The sequence below is a fragment of the Mchenga conophoros genome, linkage group LG23, assembly GCF_057382185.1.
Source record: "Mchenga conophoros isolate Kocher_MC1m ecotype Shallow Benthic linkage group LG23, M_conophoros_male_GT1.1, whole genome shotgun sequence".
Lineage (NCBI taxonomy): Eukaryota > Metazoa > Chordata > Actinopteri > Cichliformes > Cichlidae > Mchenga > Mchenga conophoros.
Window position 1 is genome coordinate 893,827 of NC_140547.1, and position 22,883 is coordinate 916,709.

The 22,883-nt window shown below is 44.3% G+C and overlaps 3 protein-coding genes across 4 annotated transcripts; 1 reads left to right on the top strand and 2 right to left on the bottom strand.

The window, feature by feature from the left end:
* Positions 1-149: 149 nt before the first annotated feature.
* prrg1 (proline rich Gla (G-carboxyglutamic acid) 1) lies at positions 150-5,664 on the bottom strand. 2 transcript variants are annotated; one of them, XM_085264166.1, is made up of 4 exons: positions 5,367-5,664; positions 4,730-4,770; positions 3,856-4,016; positions 150-2,263 (listed from the first exon to the last, which is right to left on the bottom strand). In XM_085264166.1, the coding sequence occupies exons 2-4, from the start codon at positions 4,737-4,739 to the stop codon at positions 1,802-1,804; spliced, it is 633 nt and encodes a 210-aa protein (XP_085120292.1). In that variant the 5' UTR covers positions 4,740-4,770; positions 5,367-5,664; the 3' UTR covers positions 150-1,801. The 2 variants fall into 2 exon arrangements, with proteins under 2 accessions (XP_085120292.1, XP_085120293.1); XM_085264167.1 differs by lacking the exon at positions 5,367-5,664 and adding an exon at positions 4,850-5,354.
* Positions 5,665-9,049: 3,385 nt separating this feature from the next.
* Positions 9,050-13,489, bottom strand: LOC146546284 (uncharacterized). The gene is made up of 4 exons (XM_085265935.1): positions 13,228-13,489; positions 12,167-12,315; positions 11,302-11,466; positions 9,050-11,224 (listed from the first exon to the last, which is right to left on the bottom strand). The coding sequence occupies exons 2-4, from the start codon at positions 12,221-12,223 to the stop codon at positions 11,024-11,026; spliced, it is 423 nt and encodes a 140-aa protein (XP_085122061.1). The 5' UTR covers positions 12,224-12,315; positions 13,228-13,489; the 3' UTR covers positions 9,050-11,023.
* Positions 13,490-16,201: 2,712 nt separating this feature from the next.
* On the top strand, positions 16,202-22,852 carry tmem47 (transmembrane protein 47). Its single transcript, XM_085264471.1, has 4 exons — positions 16,202-16,338; positions 16,410-16,637; positions 20,527-20,667; positions 20,762-22,852. Exons 2-4 carry the CDS (start codon positions 16,412-16,414, stop codon positions 20,938-20,940), a joined length of 546 nt encoding a protein of 181 aa, XP_085120597.1. The 5' UTR covers positions 16,202-16,338; positions 16,410-16,411; the 3' UTR covers positions 20,941-22,852.
* The last annotated feature ends 31 nt before the right edge of the window (positions 22,853-22,883 follow it).

Sequence of the window (22,883 nt, forward strand, 5' to 3'; positions counted from 1 at the left end):
AGAATCTCACTTTGTGAGCGCCTGGAAAACCACCAGGCGATGAATAATTTGTCCCTTTGTGAGTGATGATGGTAACAGTGCGGGGGGGCAACAAGTGCTCACCCAAACAAACTGAACATGTTCTCGAGACGCTGAAAGATTCATGCAGCGAGTTTTAAATATTTTATTACAAATTAATTCAAGCTTTTGCACAAGTGAAAGATTTATAACAAGCTCCTTACTTTTAGTGTTATGTAACGTGTTTTTCCTCGATAAGGCTTTGTAAAAACAGGGTTCGGTTAAGTAACAGTACAACAAGTGGCCGAACCAAAATTGCTACCTCTACCAGCACGAGTCAGCTCAGTGTCGCAGCGAGTGCTGAGGCTCAAAGGTCACGCTGCAAACGTTCAGTGCTCTGCTGCGTGACAGTGATCAGCATTAGTGACGACATATTTGGCTTTAGAGTGTATGCAGCAGCAGCAGCGTTTCATATAGACCGAGCACTCTGAGGATTACAACATCATTGTTACTGCTGAGTGACACAGCAAACGTGAAACAGACTGTCCTACTTTCCATGAAACAGCTCATTCTGAGCTTCGCCCCTTCATTATTCACAACCGACTGTACTACGGTTACATCAGCACCGGTGCAGTCACTGGCCTTTAAGCTTTAAAAAATGCCTCCCCGTAATGTTTGCACACAGATACACAGTTACATAGATACATTACTCATGCTAAACATAGACTTTATCCACGGTGACTGTAAATACAGAAGCTTCCCCTGACAACCCGTCTCTGCTGCTTTCTGCCCCACATTTATGTGCAAGTCAGTAACTGTAGCACAGCTGCAGCTTCACATCCAGGAGGTCCGTTTGGGAAGGAGGGCGTTCCACAGTTAAAGCAGCTGTCAGAGGCCCCACTAGTGTTCATGGGCCAGTGAGTCCTGACCATTAAATCAAATTAGACAGTACGGAGACACCTCTAACCTCACGAGGACAGCATGAACTACAGGCGTTACCGAAATATAAGCAGGTAATGACGCAGAACTGTCCTCCTTCCCTTAACCCTTTGTGTTTACTAAAGATGGACCAATGCTTTGGTTTGGCGTGTCACCTCATGGTTTAAGGCATATTAACTGAGTCATTTCTGTAACTGGGAGACACCTGCTGCTGCCTATCTTGGCCAGGTTTCCCTTGAAAAAGAGGTTTTTAATCTCAGTGGGATCTTCCTGGTTAAATAAAAAAATATATATTATGCCTTGACATCTGTTTACTGTTTACAGGTAAAACCCTCATTGGAGCCACATGCAGGCTCCCGGCCCACCACGAGAGACCGGCTGGTGAATAATGTCCTTTCTCAAAAGTCTGCATTATGTTCACTTATGATCGAGTCACACACGGCAAATGTACAACCACAAACTTGTGGATGAAGTATTTTTGACAAGGACGTATTCAAAGATGAAAAACAAATGATGTGACGCCGCCCACTCGGGTCTCAAACTGGCATCAGTCGGTACCGAGCGCCACTAAAGCATTGGTCTCACACCTGTGATACAAACCCTGTTTGTGAATCTGTAGCTGTGACACAGCGTGAGGAGAAGCAGCAGCGTGGTATTGCACCATCACTCGTTCCTTCAACGGTTAGTGCAACTTCTGTTCCAGCACTGATGATTGCATTAGTCCACTGACCAAACAGTTATTAGTGTTTCTGTCGTGTGTGTTGGATTGCAGGGGGGGGCTGGTGAAACCACAGCAGTAGCACTGCTAAACAATAAGTCTTAGTGTGTGTTAGGGCTTTTGTTAGGCTGCTGGTTAAAAACACGTTCACTTCCCTTGGCCCCCACTGACACTAACAGAACTGCTGTTGACTATGTCCTCATACTGTGGGGGAGGCTCAGTCTCTATTTGGACGTCCGTGTGGCCCACAGCCTCTTCGTAAGATGGCGGCGGGTCGCCGGCGCTTCCGCGCCCTGACGTAAACTCTGAGCCTGGATACGCTGGGCTGCTGTGGATGCTGAGTTCTGATTGGTCACCGTGGTATTCCCTCCCCCAGTGGTCCATAGAGACCACTGACAAGACGTTGTTGTGATGCGAGAGTCCCATGCTGGGGCTGCGCTGTGAGCGTTTGCGGGAGTGGCAGCGCCACACAGTGATTGCGACGCCGGCGATGATGACCACGACCAGCAGCAGCGGCACAATCAGGTAGAGCGAGTGGATCCCGCCCACCGCCGCCTCCGGGCCTCCAGGCGGACTGCTTTCACGCACATATTCTTCCCAGAACTGCCTCTGCACACAGAACATCCACACTGTCAATAAAACAGCCCAAACGTGCACCCCCCCCACTGCAAGCGCTTTTTATCCACATTACTGCAACGCAAGGAAACCGACAACAGCACCCAAACAAACAAAAAGAGACCACGTGAGCGCACACATGACCTAGCTCCAGCCTCCACACAATGCTGCACTGGGCTGTTCTTCCTGCTGATCGCAATCACTTTCTGACAAACACCCTCGTTCCGCTCTCGGCACAGGATTTCACTGCTGGACACATGAACGCCACAAAATATCACTTGTAGTTAGAGCGGCTGGCGTGGGTTACTCTCCACCGGTGATGCTGACCTGTGGGATTTAGCTGCAGTGGAAGCCATGTTTTCATGTTTCAAGTTTCCCAAGTGCTTTTAAAAAGGGCGAGCAGTTTCAATTATCCAAACATCCTAGTTTTTTGGATGATCATGTTATTTTACTACCAGGGTCAAAATGATTAGCTCCCCAATGCTAACACGTGTCTTCTTCAGTGAATCTCCCAAGATCCTCCAGACTTGATCACCTTGGCCTAGATCTTCAGGCCCCCCACAGACTGGCACTGGTGTCAGGGCTCCGTGCAGACCAGCTGTTCTTCACCAGGCATGTTTTGGGTTGTTGTCGTGTTGGAAGACATTAGGACCCAGATTTGCTGCTGGTTGCCTGAGGTTTTCTTTCTAAAGCTTCCTTTCAAGTTCAAGGGATAGCTCAGTAGGTAAAGTGGTCGCCCCATGATCGGAAGGTCGGCGGTTCGAATCCACTTAACGGCTACCCTGAGGTACCCCTGAGCAAGGTACCGTCCCTACACACTGCTCCCCGGGCACCTGCTTAGTGGGCTGCCCACTGCTTCACTGAGTGAATGGGTCAAATGCAGAGAAAAAACAAGTAATTTCCCCATGGGGATCAATAAAGTATCCATTATTATTATTTCCTTCTTTCTTCGCGATTCCTTCCATCCTGAGACTCTCTGTTTAAAGTGGGCTGAAGCATTCCCACGGCATAATACTCCCACCCCCGTGTTTCACTGTGGAGCCAGCGCTCTTTGGTTGTACACCTCTCACTTCTCTCTCCAAACATAAGCATCGTCTCTGCTTTCTACTCTGGAAACTCTGTATGCTTTCTCAACTGATAGCTCAGACCCTCGCTGAAGTTTTTATACTGAGTGAAAATAGGAAAATAACCTTCAGTTTTATCCTGATTCTAGAAGCTCTGAGCATTACCAAGTTAAATCACATCATTTCCCAGCAGTGCTTTGTGCGGTGGCACGATAAAAAGGTCTATTTTTCCAGAAGGGCGAATAATACTGACCCCGGTCAAACTAATCTGAAACAGTTCTGTTATTATGCACAAACATGCTCTGTTGAAGAAGCACCCGGGAAAGACTTTAAATTTCATAGGTGGGCTAATAATTTTGTCCTCATCTATAAGAATCAGGAAAACTTTAAGCTGTTTATTTCCAGCACTCCACAAATGTGCCCCAATGGGAAATGATTTCCTGTTAAAGAAAAACGACGCGTGGTTCATGTTGGAGTTCTGATGTGCACTGTGTGATGCGACACGCCTCCTCATCCTCTCACCGTCTTCTCTTCGTTCTCAAAAGCTTCCCGGGCCTCCTCATAGGTGCAGGTCTCCTCCCGACACTCCCTCTGGATGTTACCCTGCTTTATTTCCTCCAGAAAAAAGTTGGCCCTGCGCAGCCTCCGCAGGACCGAGTGGGCCGCTTCTGCTGGCAGGAACACTGAAACGAGTGGAGGAGGGAGGAAGCAAAGACAGGAGCGAGTAGGGGAAAGAAAAAAATGCATTAATCAACAAGCAGAGACAGGAAAGGAATGAAGATGACAGGAAAGTGAGGGCGAGTCAGCAAGCAGAACAGCATGGGGGAGGAATTTAGACGGCATTGAAAGGGCGGCAAAAAGGAAAGAGATGCTGGGAAAAGAATAATGAGGAAAATGGGGAGAGGAGCGAGGTGGGGACTGAAACAAAGGCAGCCGAGCCGAGCGCTGGTCAGTGCCCACATTTCTACATAAAGACAAAAGCTCCTTTGATTTAGGCATCCGTCCCTCTGCCAAATAAAAGAAACTGGAAGAACGGACTTGAAGAGACAAGGTGGCTCTCTGTTTCTCACACCCAGAATATAAACATAAACTCCCCCAAGGAAACAGTCAGATGCCACAACATGCCCAAATTAACAAGTAACGGCTGTCTGACTCATAACTTCGGGAATGGGATCAGCAAAAGGCTTAAAAGCAGAAAAAAGGACAAAGAGCAAAATCCAAACAGGAATTTCCCCCCGGACAGAATGGGAATTGTTACTGTGTCAACAAGGGGGGGCACTGCAGTGGTTTAGTAGCATGGACAATGAGGAAAATCAACACAATGGAACAGGAAAAACAAGCGAGAGTAGGAAAAAGAGGAATCCGTGTTTCCGTCTCTGCTTGTGGGTAAACTTACCACTCCCCATGATTCCCGCGGGTCTGTTTGGGGGGGTTTATCTGCAGAAAAGCAAACAGGCATTAAGCTTCAGTTTGAACCTGCTGATGGAGTAAGATGACAGTTAACAAGAACTTCCACCTCAGCAGCTACACCCTTCCTTTGGTCCTACTTAAAGACGTTTCCAAGCTCCTTCTCAGACACCACATCTCTGCTGTTCTCACACAGACCGACGTTTTCTAACAGGGACACGGTAAAGGGCGTCGTTACGCCATGACCACGAGACATCCGTGGCTGAAGTGACAGCGACCAATGGCGGCTGCCGTCCAGCGCTCCGCACGGATCCAAAAATAGATGACCATCAGCACAATCATCCATCACAAAGCGCCTCCGCCCCAAACAGCCACCGGGGACACGGCGCTGTGCTAACGGTCTCTATCGGGTTAGGTTAGCTTCGGTGGTGTGTGGCTGAGCGGGTTAGTGTCCTGGCAGGTCGATTAGTGGGCTCACGGAGCCTTCACCTTTAAATTCAATCTGGCCATCAACACAGGATCCAAACAAAGACTTCCCGGGAGAGAGTCCCGCCAAACGCTACGGGCTTCACTGCTTCTCGAAACCGCGTGTTGCTGCAAACACAACGCCTATCGCTGCGACTTACCTTTTTTCGTCCCCAAATATGCGCATTAGCGACCGTTCGTCTCCTCCGCTGCCCGAAAGATTTGTTGTACAAACTGCGCAGGCGCACAAGGTCTGTTTGGTATCGCGGCTTCACGAACTGCCCCGAGTTAAAGAGACACACCGCCGTTAGCACGAAGAATAGCAGGTAAATGTGGAAAAAATAACTAAAGATACATAAATGTAACCAATAATCTAATTATGCAAGTTAGTTCACAAATAGGCCACCCAATAAAAATCAAAGGTCATCGATGAAAGGCGGCAGTTCTTGCTTTCTCCATCCTCCGCAAGGTTAATTAAACGAAGCTAAAATCGTATGTGACAAAAAAACATAAAGAATAATGAAAAATAATGAAACTATTTTGTGAACTTGGAAAACTAGCTCAAATAAAATAAAAGAAAATAAAGAGGAAATATTCGTAGTTTTAGGTAAAACATTTAAATCTTATATCTAACATTTTTCACGTTTCTGATAAGGCTTTGATTGACATGTTTATTGAGAGTTTGGACGTCTAAGACTGAGTCAGCTGCTTAGATCTTTCCGCACGACAATAAAAAGACTGAAACTAACGAAAACCAAACCTACATGCCTTCAAATCACAGACGCTAAAATGAAACTAAGCAGAACAAAAAGTGAAAGAAAATATTTAAATAGAATAAATCGAACCCTTGCTATTGTAACCGTGTGTTCTTGCGTGCCTGACAAAGAAAGGTAAAGGAAAGAAAGACGTCCAAGTCATTAACTTACTCGCTCCAGCTCCTGCAGCCAAATACAAACAGGGGGGGTTAGCTCAGCCCATCACAACTTCCAAGCTAGCCAGAATTATATATTCAGCGTTAACGGCGCCTACAACACATTTGTGGCACACACATACTACACATTTATCTAACAAAAACAGGCACAATGATGACAATAAATGAACTAAAATAACAATCAGAAACATCAGGGTGGCTAAATATACGTTATATGTGTGTTGTACAGTGTTAGGAAAGCAATGACGCCAACCGCTCCCACAGGAGAATTGTAGAGGCCAAAGGGGTACACTGTATTTCAAACCCAGTGGGAGTTTCCCCCCAAAGAGGGACAAAGGACCCCCTGATGGTCCTCTTTGGGGGGAAACTAACACTGGGTTTAAATCTGGGACTCTCCACCAGTTAGAACTGAAGAAGCTTCTCGGATGAGAGGTGAAACGTCTTCAAGCAACTTAAAGAAGTCCAGACGCTTTTCTTTCCAAGCTCCTTAGACTACGATGACCTGGATCACTGAGAACCTTCACAGAGACCTTCTGTTTGGTTTGAGATTTTGGGACGTTAATATTTGCCAAGCTGAGACAAATTTCACTTCAAATCTCAGATAGTGAGGATGATTCTAAAATGCAGATCCAGAAAACCATCCTCTTTCACACACCTAGTCAGTTTTGAAGATTAACAATGGCTAACACTGAGCAGTGCTGATTTTCTAACTCTGGAAAATAACTCAAAATGTTAGAAATATTCCAGTGTTAGAAAATCAGCACTGCTCAGTGTTAGCCATTGTTAATCTTCAAAACTGACTAAGTTACTTTTAAACATATAACACTGTCAACAGTGTTGTATTTAACACTCAGAGGTGTGGACCCATATAGACACTCTCCAGTGTTAATTTAACACTGGAGATTTTGCTGTGCAGCGACGTTAGTATTAAAGAATATATTTATCTCTAGCGTTTGCCTGACATTTCATTTTTTGCTCACGTCACCACATTTTCCAATTCCTCGTGGCAGAGGAAGATACAGTTGTTCATTTCACTTTGTTTCCACATGGTTTCCCTCGTGCTCAGTGTTCTGTGTCAGTCATCAGTTCAATCTAAGCATTGATATTTTGTGCCTTAGACGTGCAATCAAATATGCAACTCCAAGCAGTATATTAACACTGATGAGTTATGATGTCGTGTGGTGTGTGTGTGTGTGTGTCTTACCAAAGTGTAGGTCAAATGTTCCTGCCGGCAAAGTCTTTCAACATCATTACTGATGAAAACAGATTGTAATCAGGAGAGGCTGGATGGGTAAATACACACACACACACGCACGCACACACACACAGTACAGTACAGACCTGCATATAATATCAATGTACTGGTTCATGAAACTTCAAACGTTGTGTTTTATTTTCAGTTTCCTTTCATGCTAACTGCGGTCTATAACCTAAAACTAACAAGGACTCCAACACAGATGCTGATGGTGCATTTCTAATTAAATGTAGCTATGAAGTTAATTTACTCGTCTACGTCTCTCTCAGGGTGCATTTGTGATCAATATGAATTAATTCCAAGATTCGTCCCTGGGGACAAAAATCACTGAGTTCAATTAGAAAGAACACGAGCAGCCTTCTAACCGTAGCTCTGAGTCTGTGTGAGACAGAATAAAGGTTTGTCTCACAGAGTGTTTAAAGTGATACAGTCGGTGTCTGCGCTGTGATCCACAACCTCGCACTGCTCAAAGCACTCTTGATGATGTCATTGTGTGGAGACGTCCTTAAAGTAGTTTTATCAGCACAGCAGCTCCACCTACCAGCTTCTCTGTTTGGGAAGGGCAGCCAATCAGAACAAAGCTGGCCTAAAGGGAGGATGATCTTAAAGCCAAAGTGAATGAACAAAAGCCGAGCCCTCATCTTCCACGTCTGGTGACTGCAGAAGATTTGCTGTGGGGTTCACCGTAGCAGATCATCTGCCTCCATCTCACCCTGTCTCTAGTATCCTATACCGTCACACCAACCTTCTGCATGTCCTCCTTCACTACATCCACAAACCTTCTCTGAGGTCTTCCTCTTTTCCTCTTTCCTGGTAGCTTCATCTTCAACATATTTTGTCCAATATATCCACGACCCTTTCTCTACACATGTCCAAACCCTCTCTGCCTTACCTAAGTACACCTCTTCAGCTGCTTGTTAATGCAAATATCCAATGAATTAATCCCATGGGAGCAACATACAGGCATGTAGACATAGAAACGAAAACCTCCTAAAGTTCAAACTGAGCATAAGAATGAGGAAGAACAGAGGATTTAAGTGACTTTGAGCATGACATGGTTGTTGGTGCCAGACGGTCTGCTGGGATTTTTCCCACATAGCAATATCTGGCATTTACAGAGAATGGTCTGTACACGTCACGCGGCTGCAACTGTGTGATGCTATCATGTATGAACCAAAAGCTGCGGGGAATATTTCCAGCATCTTGTTGAATCTATGCCACAAACAATTAAGACTGATTTGAAGGCAAAAAGGGGTCAAACCCACACTCAGAAAAATAAAGGTGCCAACTGGAACCAAAAGTGGTTCTTTAGACTGATGCCATAGAAGAACCTTTTTTGGTGCCACAAAGAACCTTTCAAACAATGGTTCTTTGAAGAACCATTTCTTTCAGTGGTTCATTGAAGAACCTTTGAAGGTGCCCCACAGAACCATCAAGAAATGGTTCTTTGGGGCACCTTTAATGGTTTTTCAAAGAACCTTTTTTTAAAAAGGTTCTTTGAAAAACCATTTTTAAAAAGGTCCTTCAAATGGTTCTTTAAAAGAACCATTTTAAAGAACCTTTTTTGAGTGGCTCTTTAAAGAACCATTTTAAATCTTTCAAAATAAAATGCATCATAAATTGAATTTGAGTAGGGTAAAATAAATACGAGCACAGCATAGACATATATTAATGGTTTATTGTCATTTTGTAGTTACCAAAAGACAAAAAGGCATTTTAACCCTCAGCACAACATCACTACTAATACATGTCACATATTAGTGTTTTAAACAGTAATAATTAAATATATTTGCTATACTATAAATAAATATATATAAATACTATAGCTACAGATAACACAACAATACATGTATTGTTTAATTAATAAAACATCAGAAAGTGATAAAACACATTAGAAATAGCAATAGCTTCATAACAGACCAATAAATCAACACATTTTCATCAGCAGATGTTTGCATGTTCAGTAACAATATTTCAACAAGTTTATGATTAAAATGATCAATGAACTTTAGCATTACGCTATGTAATGTACATTTCATGTTGTACTCATTGTCCTTTGTTAGTCCAGTTTAGGATAATGTCTCTGACATATGTTTCATATCAGTTACAGGGAGTGCAGAATTATTAGGCAAATGAGTATTTAGTCCACATCATCCTCTTCATGCATGTTGTCTTACTCCAAGCTGTATAGGCTCGAAAGCCAACTACCAATTAAGCATATTAGGTGATGTGCATCTCTGTAATGAGAAGGGGTGTGGTCTAATGACATCAACACCCTATATCAGGTGTGCATAATTACTAGGCAACGTCCTTTCCTTTGGCAAAATGGGTCAAAAGAAGGACTTGACAGGCTCAGAAAAGTCAAAAATAGTGAGATATCTTGCAGAGGGATGCAGCAGTCTCAAAATTGCAAAGCTTCTGAAGCGTGATCATCGAACAATCAAGCGTTTCATTCAAAATAGTCAACAGGGTCGCAAGAAGCGTGTGGAAAAACCAAGGCGCAAAATAACTGCCCATGAACTGAGAAAAGTCAAGCGTGCAGCTGCCAAGATGCCACTTGCCACCAGTTTGGCCATATTTCAGAGCTGCAACATCACTGGAGTGCCCAAAAGCACAAGGTGTGCAATACTCAGAGACATGGCCAAGGTAAGAAAGGCTGAAAGACGACCACCACTGAACAAGACACACAAGCTGAAACGTCAAGACTGGGCCAAGAAATATCTCAAGACTGGTTTTTCTAAGGTTTTATGGACTGATGAAATGAGAGTGAGTCTTGATGGGCCAGATGGATGGGCCCGTGGCTGGATTGGTAAAGGGCAGAGAGCTCCAGTCCCACTCAGACGCCAGCAAGGTGGAGGTGGAGTACTGGTTTGGGCTGGTATCATCAGAGATGAGCTTGTGGGGCCTTTTCGGGTTGAGGATGGAGTCAAGCTCAACTCCCAGTCCTACTGCCAGTTTCTGGAAGACACCTTCTTCAAGCAGTGGTACAGGAAGAAGTCTGCATCCTTCAAGAAAAACATGATTTTCATGCAGGACAATGCTCCATCACACGCGTCCAAGTACTCCACAGCGTGGCTGGCAAGAAGGGGTATAAAAGAAGAAAAACTAATGACATGGCCTCCTTGTTCACCTGATCTGAACCCCATTGAGAACCTGTGGTCCATCATCAAATGTGAGATTTACAAGGAGGGAAAACAGTACACCTCTCTGAACAGTGTCTGGGAGGCTGTGGTTGCTGCTGCACGCAATGTTGATGGTGAACAGATCAAAACACTGACAGAATCCATGGATGGCAGGCTTTTGAGTGTCCTTGCAAAGAAAGGTGGCTATATTGGTCGCTGATTTGTTTTTGTTTTGTTTTTGAATGTCAGAAATGTATATTTGTGAATGTGGAGATGTTATATTGGTTTCACTGGTAAAAATAAATAATTGAAATGGGTATATATTTGTTTTTTGTTAAGTTGCCTAATAATTATGCACAGTAATAGTCACCTGCACACACAGATATCCCCCTAAAATAGCTAAAACTAAAAACAAACTAAAAACTACTTCCACAAACATTCAGCTTTGATATTAATGAGTTTTTTGGGTTCATTGAGAACATGGTTGTTGTTCAATAATAACATTATTCCTCAAAAATACAACTTGCCTAATAATTCTGCACTCCCTGTATATGTCATATCAAAACAAACCCACACCTGCAGTTGTTTCAGTTTTTCACTGGCGTTTCCTGTCAGCTGGTCAACCTCACTCAGGCAGACATCCATATCAGCCAAACAAACGACAAGTTCCTCCCTTTGTGCTTCAAACCCCTCCCACTCTGAGACAAGGAGCTGAAAGAGAGAGAAAAGAGTCAATTATAAAGAAGAGAGAAAAGTGAAACCCTCCTCAGAAGGTCTGACTCGCATACCTGCAGTTGACCTGTGATGGACTCCAGTTTGGCGTTCACGTCATCCCTCGCCGATGCCAACAGCCGAGTCTGCAGGGTGCCCTGGAAGAGCTGAGTTAATGTTCCACTCCTCCTGGTCAGGCTCTCCAGCTGGATGAGCCGAGATCTCCCCTCTCGCCGCTGCCTCTGAACACAGAAACACAAATTGCATCTGAAGCAGGAGGTGCAGATTTTTTTGCTATTCTTTTCTAAATGCAGGCTAGATCAAGTGGAGGTATTTGGAAAACTTTTTTGGTCAGCGGACGACTGTTGTCTTGCAGAAAGTCAAATCAAACATATGCGATACACAATCAATTCACAAGAACACATTATAAAAAATAAGTCCAGTTCTTGCCTGATTGCAAGTGAATTCTGCATCAAAACAGGGTGACAGAAGTAAAACGAGAGCACAAAGCTTCACTTTGTACAAGCCTGCTATTACAATTCTCCTCTATGCAGACGACTTTCCTGTTTTCAAGGCACAACTTGGAGCTGCTGTACGAATCTTATGGATACACACTAAATGAAACAATAGTGTGCATGACTCCAGATTCTGATCCCTCATCCTAATATGGTCCCAACATAGCAACAGCAATAAAGAAAATGTTGAGGCTTCAAAATACAAAGTCCATAAACCAATGGCTGACATGGGTTTTATCATAAGGGTGATAAATATACAGATTTCAGTCTGTCTTAGAGATTTGATGTTCATTTACCTGCAGATGCCCTATACGTGCCTGTTCCATGGTTTTTCACAACGTTTTGCACATCACTATTTAATACAGGAAGTAGGTGAACTAAAACAAGTCATCTTTCTTTGTGAGAGGACCATACTAATGAAACAAACCTCAATGACATCATAGGGATCCCTAAAGATGCTCCTGCTGCTTCTCTTCCTCCTCATCCTAAGCTTCCTTCTCCTTGTCCTCGCCTTCCATCCAATTGTAATTCAACCTAATTGTGTTTCTGCCCCTCCTCTTCCTCATTTTGTTGGAGCTGTGAACACAATTAATGTGAATCTGGATTAATTTGTGCAAACAAGAAAAATCTACAGCTTTTTGGTCAGAGGTGCTCTTGTGATTTAAGCCAGGTAGAGTAGATTTATGTGTTGATGCTACCTGCTTCAGCTCTGGCTGCTGAGTGATATTTACACCCTGGCTGGATTACAAACTTTAACCATGTGCTGAACTTTGGCCCAGCGTTGATACCTCTTGTTAGTATAACGACCTCTTCTTAGCTTAATGTATGATGGTGGATAAATGAAATATAAAAAAAAATTAACTATATTACAAAAGAACATCTATCTTGGAAACATCAAATGACCGGAGCATAACTTGTCAACTAGTCCGAAACTAAGTTATGCAGGAACAGTCAAAGACACACCTTCTCATGTCACATTTCTATTCATTTCTATATAATTCGATTAGACAATAAAGAGTCATCTAATCTAATTATTCATTCAAACACTTATGCATAGCTGTATTTTATACAGCTCATGCAGAATTCAAAGTACAGGTTCATGTGAGTATTTAATGTACGGCTCAGATCTACAGAATTTCAGAGTTTCTAGAGCAGACACAGAGCTCACGTCACAACAGGCTTCAGGCGCCATTTTAGTGACTTTAATAATATATTAAATTTTAATTTCGGTCTAGCTGACATTGGGTTATGTACGCAGCACGCAATTGAACCACATATTTTAGAAGCCAAAGGTTCAAATTAGCTGGGAGCAGCTTCACTTAATTATAACAGTGGTTTTGTTAGGAAAACCGTTGGATACTAAATTGCGCTGACCTCAACGGCTAACGTATCTAGCTAATCGCTACTGTTAGCACAACATTAACAGCAAGCTACAATGACGAGTAACAAAAACAAAACAGTAATAAGGTTTTAATGAAAATGTTTTACCTTTTCTAACAGTCCCAGAATCCACAGCTTCAAAGTCCAGCAGGTACTGAAGCCTGTTATCCGTTTCGCTGTCACCGTCCGTGAGTTTCTTTTCCCCCGAAAGGTCAAGGCCCGCCGCTCGCACACTCCGTCTGCGCATGCGCATCTCAACGACTGACCCCATCCGTCCGCTCCCGGGAGGTTATAGTATGACGTGTTCTGACGTCACTCTCTCTCTCCCTGTCATTTATTTGGCTCGAAACACATATTAACAAATTGCTCAGTGATGAACAACTACTCAGATCATTTACCTAAGCAGTGTGCTTTGTCAAAACGAAGTGTGTGTTCATTACACTGACATTCTGTTCTGCAATTGTTATTTACTTGTATTTTATAATTTGACTTTACATACTGCTGGGTGGTTTGTAAAGTTTACAATAACTAGTATTATCATTATGCTATATTTTCAAAAATATATAATAATCTCAAAAGTAATGCCTTGGAGTAGAAAATAGTAATGCTTTATTAAAATTTAAAACTAATGTACAGTATTTGAATGTGTGTATTGTGTCTACTGTTTGCAAATATTTCTAACTTTTATTTGAATATTCAGTTTCCTACCATCTTCTCTTAAAGGGTAATTGCCAGGTATCCCGCCCTCCCCCTTCGCACACACATGCACACAAAGAAAACACACAGTATAATTCACAGCCTCATTATAGTGAATAAATATTTATGCCATTTACACCATCAAGCTTAGATTGCTAAAGATGAAGAACCTTTTGTTCTTTAAAGAACCATTTGTTATAGCTGAAGAACCATCCACAAAATAAAAAGGTTCTTTGACGTATGATGGTTTTTTAAAGAACCATGAAGACATCTGAAGAACCATTTAAGAACCATAATTTTTCTGAGTGCAGTACCACCAAGGTGTACCTAATAAAGTGTCCAGTTTATATTGAATGGTTATATAATGCAATTTGAACAATGATTTCATATAACATAGAGATCACAGACAGCATCTCAGGAATATTCAGCTATGCTTTTTGGACTTCCTGTATCCTACAATAAAACACACCTACTGTCACACTCACACTATGACATGTATTTAGGCATCCAGTGAAAACTGATGATAAATTGTACACAATACTTTAAATTTGTAAAATAACACACAGTTAAAGAATAAAAATTAGTTAATTATTAGCTCAGATTCTTGCACTAACATGCTGCCTTATGGATGCATTGGGCATCCATTGTTGCAAGAATGTAAACTTTCAGAAATGACTTCTTGGCCTACAATCCGTCAAACATATGTCAAACATGCCTCTCGGGAATAACATCAATGCCTTTTGAGCCAGAAAGAACATTCCTATCACCAGGTAGAAGCTGCAGTCAGTTTTTGGAAAAGTGACTTAAGGGAGTGAAAAACTTAACAAAACAACATCGGAAGGCTGCGTCATTAAAAGGTTTTAAGTTGGGGCTTTTATTTGTAAGGTAAAGACCCTACAATGATAAAGAGAAAAGAGAGAAAACTGCACCCAATCAGATGAGCCCCTATGAGCACGCGCTTTGGTGACAGTGCGAAGGAAAAACTCCCTTTTAACCGGAAGAAACGTCCAGCACAAGCAGGCTCAGGGCTGTGACGGGTCCCTGGTGAGGGGAGGGAGACAGGACAAAAGACAAGGTGTCGAACAAAGCCAGGGATTAATAACAAAATACAGAGGGGTGTATAAACACACAGGGCGGGGAGAAAAAACACTCATAGCATCATGGGAAGCCTCCAGCAGCCTAGGCCTTCTGCAGAATAACTGAGGGAGAATTCAGGGTCACCTGATGCAGCCCTAAATATATGCTTCATGAAAAATGTTTTTTTTAAGCCTAAGAGGGTGTCTGGTGCCCAAATCCAAACTGGGCTAAAGCTTAAGTCTCCCATTCTACTTTTAAATATCCTGGAACCACAAGTAAGCCAACAGTCTGAGAACAAAGCGCTCTACTGGGGTGATAAAGCGCTATAAGGAGGTGTGTGTGGTGGACCCAGGTGCGAACACAGGTGAGGAGACGGGAGTGAACTTAAACTGAAAGCGAGCCTTTATTTGGGCTGATATAGAGGGGAGTAGACAAAACATAACAGGGACAGAGAGGCAACTAACCAGAAACCTAAACTGGAAAAACACTAACACGACTGAAAGGGAAAACTATGATCACTGTGAACAGAATGCTGTGCAGATGCATGGAAACTGTGAACCAAATGGCGTGACGAAACAGACATGAACATGACCTGCACGGAACCTCATCGTGCGGCTGCATGAAAAACAACATAAACCAAATGGCAAACACGAACTGCACAGAATCCTGAAAAACACTTAACTTGACCAGAGGGAAGGTACACAGACTAAATACCCACAGGGGTGATCAGGGGAACACATGAGGAAGAACAGCTGCCACACATGAACCTAATGACAGGACAGGGGCACTAAATGCAATGAGCAAGAACACCAGAGCCTTTCAAAATAAAACAGGAAATATGGAGACAGACATGACACGAACTTGACAACAAGGACCACACAGACATGAAACATGACAGGTAGACAGTACAGGGGGAGATGCCAGAAACAACTAAGACACAAAGGACTAAACTGCAACTTAGAAATTAACTAGATGAGCTAAACTAGAAACCAAATTAATACAAAAGATACATAAAAACTCAAACACTGGGTCACACGACCCAGTACCGTGACATTAAGGTCTGTAACATAAGTACACACAGATTTAACTGATCTCAAATCAAGAGCAGGACCACAACAGCTGGGAGCCCCCAAATATCTGAATATGGAAACATAAATCTGTCTGGTTATCAGTGAGAGCATTAGAACACACACACACACACACACACACACACACACACACACACACACACACACACACACACACACACACACCCTGGCACTAGGACCCAGCAGGTGCAGCCCCGTTATTTTAGAGCTCCGTGGCACGGTTCCGTCGGCAGAGCGCCGGATCCACAGCACACACCGCGGCAGCGTCCTCTGGGCTCAGGACGCAGAGTGAGCGGAGGCTCGCCACCACACTGTGCGCGTTCAAGAGGGAACAACCGCAAGTTATTACTGGTTCAAGGTTGGCGATTTCCCGCATTTGTTTCATTGTTTTTTGCTACTATTTGTTATTTAATGAGTAAGATACTTTAGACATGGCTTCATCCGTGAGCGGCACAGAGGAGGTGCGGGTGACGGCGTTGACGCCCCTGAAGTTGGTGGGACTTGTGTGCGTCTTTCTCGCTCTCTGCCTGGATGTCGGTGCCATGTTGAGCCCGGCGTGGGTCACCGCGGATGATCAGTACTCCCTGTCCTTGTGGGCGTCTTGCTGGAAGCCCGTCAGCTCCGAGGATTGGTCCTGCAACAGCACGCTGGCCACGGGTGAGAAAGACGCTCATGTGCCCGCACAGACACGCTTAACACTGGCGGCTGCTGGCGTGACGTGCCACCATGTTGGCTGAAAGTTTTAAACCAGTTGGGTGTTGTAGTTTTAAGGGATGCTTCACCTTCGAAATCGCAGGGTTGTGGGCGCAGACAGACACCTACATTCATATTCAAATGAAGTGCGATGCACAGCTCTCAGGGATAACAAAGGGTCCCCGCGGAGAGTGCGCTGCTGAACCAATCTGTTCTGTGGGTGAGAATTATAAAACATCACCCCAGAGAGTGCTAGATGTTAATTACTTTATAATTAGCTATTGCCTGTTTAATTTAAAGTGCCGACATTTTCTGCATGAAATAGGATCTAGAACGGTGTGTTGCGCACTGCTGTCCAATTGGGAAATAATCGAGTACAGGAAAAAGTGAAGTCTCACAAGTCTGATGAATAAGACGCGTTGGTTTCTTTCTAGGCCGTTTGACTCTTTTTTGCTTAAAGCGTTTGCTCAGTGCGCCACAGAATGATGTGGGAATGTTGCCTCGCCAGGAGCGGTCCAGCTGGGGTTTCATTTGGCCTTTTGTTGCGATCAAAATGAGCCTTTGTGTGGGTTTCTTCACCGGCCAAGGAGCAGGGGCAGCTCAGAGCAGAGAACTCCCCCGAGATCCAGATGCCTGCAGATTAGTAACCAGGGAAACAAGCTGAAACACTCCAGAAATTTTCTCTATTAGGGAAAAAAAATTATTTATGGAGTCCCCTCACTTAGCTTTTTTTTCTAGAAGCATTTCATATTTCCATCATAGCTACTAATCCACCGAGAGAAAGGAAGAGAGAAGCTGGCTGAACTCTCAGAAAATTGATCCTATCGCTAGTTGAGTGTTTGTAGCGCTGTGCAAAATATCTACTGCATATGTAAAGCAGTGCAACAGCCCTTTATGACATTTCTAACGCACTGGCAGGCTTTCAAGCCACAGTTTGTAGATGACGATCCATCTTGCAACACAATAAAAGCAAAAAAATGTCGAAACTGATCGCACAGAGAAGGTTTGTCATTTTAATTTTCTTGTAAATGTGCCTAAAGCTTACACGGGTTTATCCTGCTGTATCCCTGAGCAGACTGTCTAACATTTCCTGTCTGTGTTTCTGCTGTCTCTGAGCGGCTCCTGCGTGCTGACTGGTGAATTGCATTTTTGTTAGTCTGACAAAATGTTTTCTTTCTGTCTGAGATGAGTAACTGCGGGCCACTCTGGCCCCATTCCTCCTCTGTCAGCGCAGACAAAGTGCACTTTGGTGCCATATAAAGACACGTAGTCTCCGTGTCAGCTCCCAGCAGCAGCAGCATACCACAGTAAATGCACACAGTGAACTTCCCATTTCCTCAGGCTCGTGCTTGGCTAGGGCTTATTGATTTGAATCCCAGTAATCAGTTTCTAACCACCCCCTCCCCTCATCAACCCGCGATATTTCCTTGGTGTCATGCTTCGGGCATTAAATAGATCCTGTTAGTCTGAAACAGCAGCTCAGATGTTTTGAACTTGTTCTCCACAAAGTTCTCTTTAAACCGTAATAATGTGCTGTAAGGTAGACATCAAGTATGGCCTCATTACGTGCTCTAGTGTTTGTGCAGATGCATATAGGTTATCCTGTCTGCGTGTTTCTCTCTCAGACAGACACGCACACACATGTAGTCAGGAGCTGCCGGTGGTCAAGTATAAATGCTACAGACTCCACATAGAGCCAGGAATGCAGCAGCAGCAGTGTGTTCATGCCAGGGTGGTGCGAGATCAGGATATCAATGTGGAGCCAGAGTGTGAGCACGTCCAGCTCAGTGAGATGCAGTGATGGCAAAGCGTATTAATAATGTAATATGTTAGCTATCCCATTCTGGGGGCCTGCTTCCTCTTTACGGGAGGTCACAGAACTGTGCAGGCCACATACCGGCTCTGTGGGACAGAGCCTCAGCTCAGCGACACAGAGGACACGAACCTGGAGCCTCCGATTGAAGATGGTGCTTCTTCAAACAGGCCTTCATCCTGCTGCCTTGAGAGAGTGAGGCTGAGATTGTGTGACAGTGCGAGAGAGAGAGACACTCGAGGCACTTCTGTGACACAGATCTTCCACAGTTGTCTGAGACAAAGCAACTGAATCGGGGGCCTTGAAGGATTTATTTGCTTAACACTTCAGCAGTTCCTGACATCCGTACAGAGGACCATAATTAATGCTCAGATTGGATCTTGTGTACTGTATCTCCTTTTCCATCTGTTATCGTGCGGGGCTCAGATTAATAGTTTGGCACTTCCTGCTCGTCAAAGCCTTTAAGCACCCTAACTCTGGCTGTGTCTCTCGCACAGCGAACAGGATCCGTTCCAATTCTGAGATGAGATGACTTTCTGCATCCTGCTGTTTTCATGATAAAGTTGCGCGCTGGCTGGGCTGCGGGCACCAAAATGACCCAGGAAAGATACAGTATCTCAACAGTGATGGGTCTGTGACAGCTGCGGGTCAAGTCAGTGTAACCCTCCCTCTTTGCTGAGAGGCAGCAGCAGCGAGGGGGTCGCTGTGGTTGTGAAAGCAGGGAGGCTAAAGGAAAAGTGGTGCTCTGCTTTTTGTGGGCTCGCTCCAGCATCCTGTGGTGACAGGACCCATTTTTTAAACTCTAAATCCTGAGCCATATTTGGTCAGAAGTGGTTGATGTTTGTTTATATTTGAGCGGCTTGGCCCCTCCAATAAAATTTCCCTCCAACAAGAGTGGGAACTGTATTTTAAGCAGCTTATGTTCCGTCACTTTCTTCTGCTGTTTTAATGATTTTCTGCCTCAGCAGAGAGGAAGTATTCTCAGCCATGCTTAATCTTTTTTTATTTCCCAGACTCCGTAATAAACAATACCTCGTACACGTACTAAAAACAGACTAAATAAACTTTAGTCAGTCACTGTAAACTTTTCCACACTCTGTAATACTGAGCCGCGTATACAGAGCCCAATCCCCTTTATGCTTTGATGTTTACCTTTTTCCACCCACCGTACTTTAAATGATTTCCTCCTGTGTAATCAAATGCTTCATCATAATATCCTCCTCCTGTTTACATGCAGACCTCCTGTTTCCGCAAGTAAACAGTAAAGCAATGAAAGAGACCCCTAATCTCTAAACAATAACGTATATTGTCTCTCAACAGTCAGTTGGTGTCCCGTGGCTAATTTAGACTAAGTAAAACTGTTTTCTCAAGAAAAAGGCAAGGCATCTAAAAAAGAAGAAGAAGCCTACGATCGTATTTTTCTGCCTTTCACAGCTGCGTCTGTTTGGGGCAGACAGCTATTTCCACTCAAGTGTGGATGGGATGCTGAGGATGCTGCTGAGCAGTCATCAGCCGACAGGGATATACTCATTGTCAGAGTCACCTTTCTGCTCCATTGGGATCCATTACTGGACTGTTGGAAATGTGCACGTGTAACCAGGCGCGTGTTCGTGCCAGAAAAAGGGCTGTGCTCAGTTTGAGGGTTTGCATTCCTCATCTGCACCCCGCCAACGGGTCCCCGGTGGCTCAGAAATGTTCCGAGCCATCGCCGCCATCGCTCAGCCTCCGAACCACAAATAGTTTGTGTTTACACTGTGGCAATTCACCACCAGTGTTATTTACTTTTGAGGGACTGAGTATTGCACTGTTACTGTGGCTAACCACTGCAGCCTGTGACCTATTCTGCTGCCTCTGTCTTCTTCCCTTTATCCGTCCTCATCTTGTCTCTCCGCTTCCCCCCTCCTGTCAGCAGCGCCGACACGGCTCTCCAGAGTAACCTTTTTTTAGCTACCTGTGTCACTCTCTGTTTCAGTGTGATTTCACGGTTTTCCTCCCTCCCCCTCTCCCTCCTCTCTGCCCCTGTGTTTGTGCTCGTCTCAGACTGGCAGATCGCCACCCTGGCTCTGCTGTTGGGGGGAGCAGCCCTCACGCTGCTCGCCTTCCTCGTGGCGCTGTTCTCCCTGTGCTTTGGCTCCAGGAGTCGCTGCTACAAGCCTGTGGCCGTCATGCTTTTCTCTGCAGGTATGTAAAGAAAATACATTTTCATCGAATGTGCACAGGAAGACCCCAACTTTAATGATGCATCTTGCGTCTGAACTGTCTGTTTTTCTTGCAGTTGTGCTCCAAGTGTGCAGCTTGGTTCTCTTCCCCATCAAGTTCATAGAGACGGTCAGTCTGAGGATCTACCATGAATTTAACTGGGGCTACGGCCTGGCATGGGGATCCACCATCTTCTCTTTCGGAGGCGCCCTCCTCTACTGCCTCAACCCCAAAAACTATGAAGACTACTACTGAAAAGACAAGAGGAGAAACCTGGGACCTCACCCAGCTAGTGTCCACATTAGTAATAGCACCTCTGTTACACATCGCACAACCAGACCAGAAATAGGAAAAAAAATGCTCATTAAAAATTTCAGGACTGGAAAGGAGCTCTTGTATTTGATACTGTGAACTTGTCTGAAATGCTGTCCTTGCTCATTGGACTGAAGCCCAGAGGTCTCTTAGGAGGGTTGGCAGCGAATCCAGTCATGTAAAGAAGCGAGGCACTTTCATTTGGGAGCGAATGCCACCGGTCAGATAATCCTGCGTCCCCTTTAAGTGTAACTCCAGTAGGTCTTAGTTCTGGACACAAGGTGTGTTGTGAACAGATGGATTCGCTGGCCCCATACCCGGAGGAATTGATGGACTAATTAGCCAATCAGAGAAGAGAAGGAGATGTAGAGAGGAAGACATTCTTTTGAAGTGATATCCTGAGGATGACAAACTGAGGAAGCACACCTAAAGAATGCAACATGCCACATTTCCCCAGAGACGCAACAATAACTGGAGGCTGGCCAAGCTTTCTTCTGCTGCCAGCAGACTTTAATATATCAGAGAAAGCATGTCACGGAGCTCCCTGGACTCACTGCATTTGTCCTGTCCTGCTTGTGTCTATTATAACTGGGTCAATAAACAAACAGAAGCTACCTAAGACAGCTAACACCTTCCAAACGGGTGGAAGTAACACAATCCTAGTTAATGACTCACGAGTGTCTTCTACACAAAACCTGATTTACAAGATGCGATCAAGAAGTTCTGAGAACAAAACTATAAAAAAAATCCAAAGCATTGCCTGAATTTAATTTGGTCATCTAATGTTCAAAGTTACCTTTTACCCGCGACACGCCCACAAAGCTTCCAGCACAGCTGTTATTTTTAGATCGCTCCCTGGAATTCCAAGTATCCATGACCACAGACTGCAAACATTAGCTTCTGTTTTCTTCCTGTTAAAAGGGAGTTTTTCCTTCCCACTGTTGCCAAAGTGCTGCTCATAGGGGGTCATATGATTGTTGGGTTTTTCTCTGTATCTATGAAGCGCCTTGAGGCGACTTATGTTGTGATTTGGCGCTATATAAATAAAATTGAATTGAATTGTTTGAACCTGAGCCCTCCGTAGGGAGGACAGTCGCTGGTTTAAGATGTCCAGCTACAGGAGTCGAGCTGAAGAGGTTCCTCAGCATTTCCCAGGATAAACTGGAGGAGGTGGCTGGGCTGTGGAGGTCTGGGCATCCTTGCTTAGGCTGCTGCCCGGCCCCGGATCATAGCTTTTACACTATGGAAGATCCAGCATCAGTGTCAGAGGGCGATCTAAAAGTAGCGGCCGATCGTGAGATCACCTGAAGTCTTGGCTTTAGTAAACCTGCTGTGAGAACCTTTCAAATACCCCCAGTCATACCTTCTTTTTCAGGAAACTGCATCATAAATAAAATAATAAAGCTTGTTAGTTACAAGCACAGCAGTAGGAAGGTAGAGGGCAAATGACCACGTCTGCTGAGCCAGTGTGCATGATCATACCACCCAGCATGTGCTCACAGACCTACCCGTGTGATGCCTCCTTATCTTCCCTCTCAGTAGGAAATGAAACGCTCTCAACAGGCACCATTAAAAATACATCTGCTTCCCTAGACTGTAGCTGAAAAAGGCAACAGACTCGGTTTTAGCGTCTGAGCGAAGGTGCACGCCAGAGTGAGACGTGCTGTGTATGAGTGAAACGAGGACCGCGAGGTAGACGACCTACGGCGGCGTGCTGTGGTAACGGGCGTCTTCTTAAAGCTCCTTTATAGCGTTCATGAACTCCCTCCTGCAACATCAAAGTAAATGAATGTGTGCATGCATTTACAATTCCCACTGGTCTGATAAACACAATAAACATGTAGTAGAAAATAAATCAATCGTGCGTGCTTCATTTGGGAAGGAGA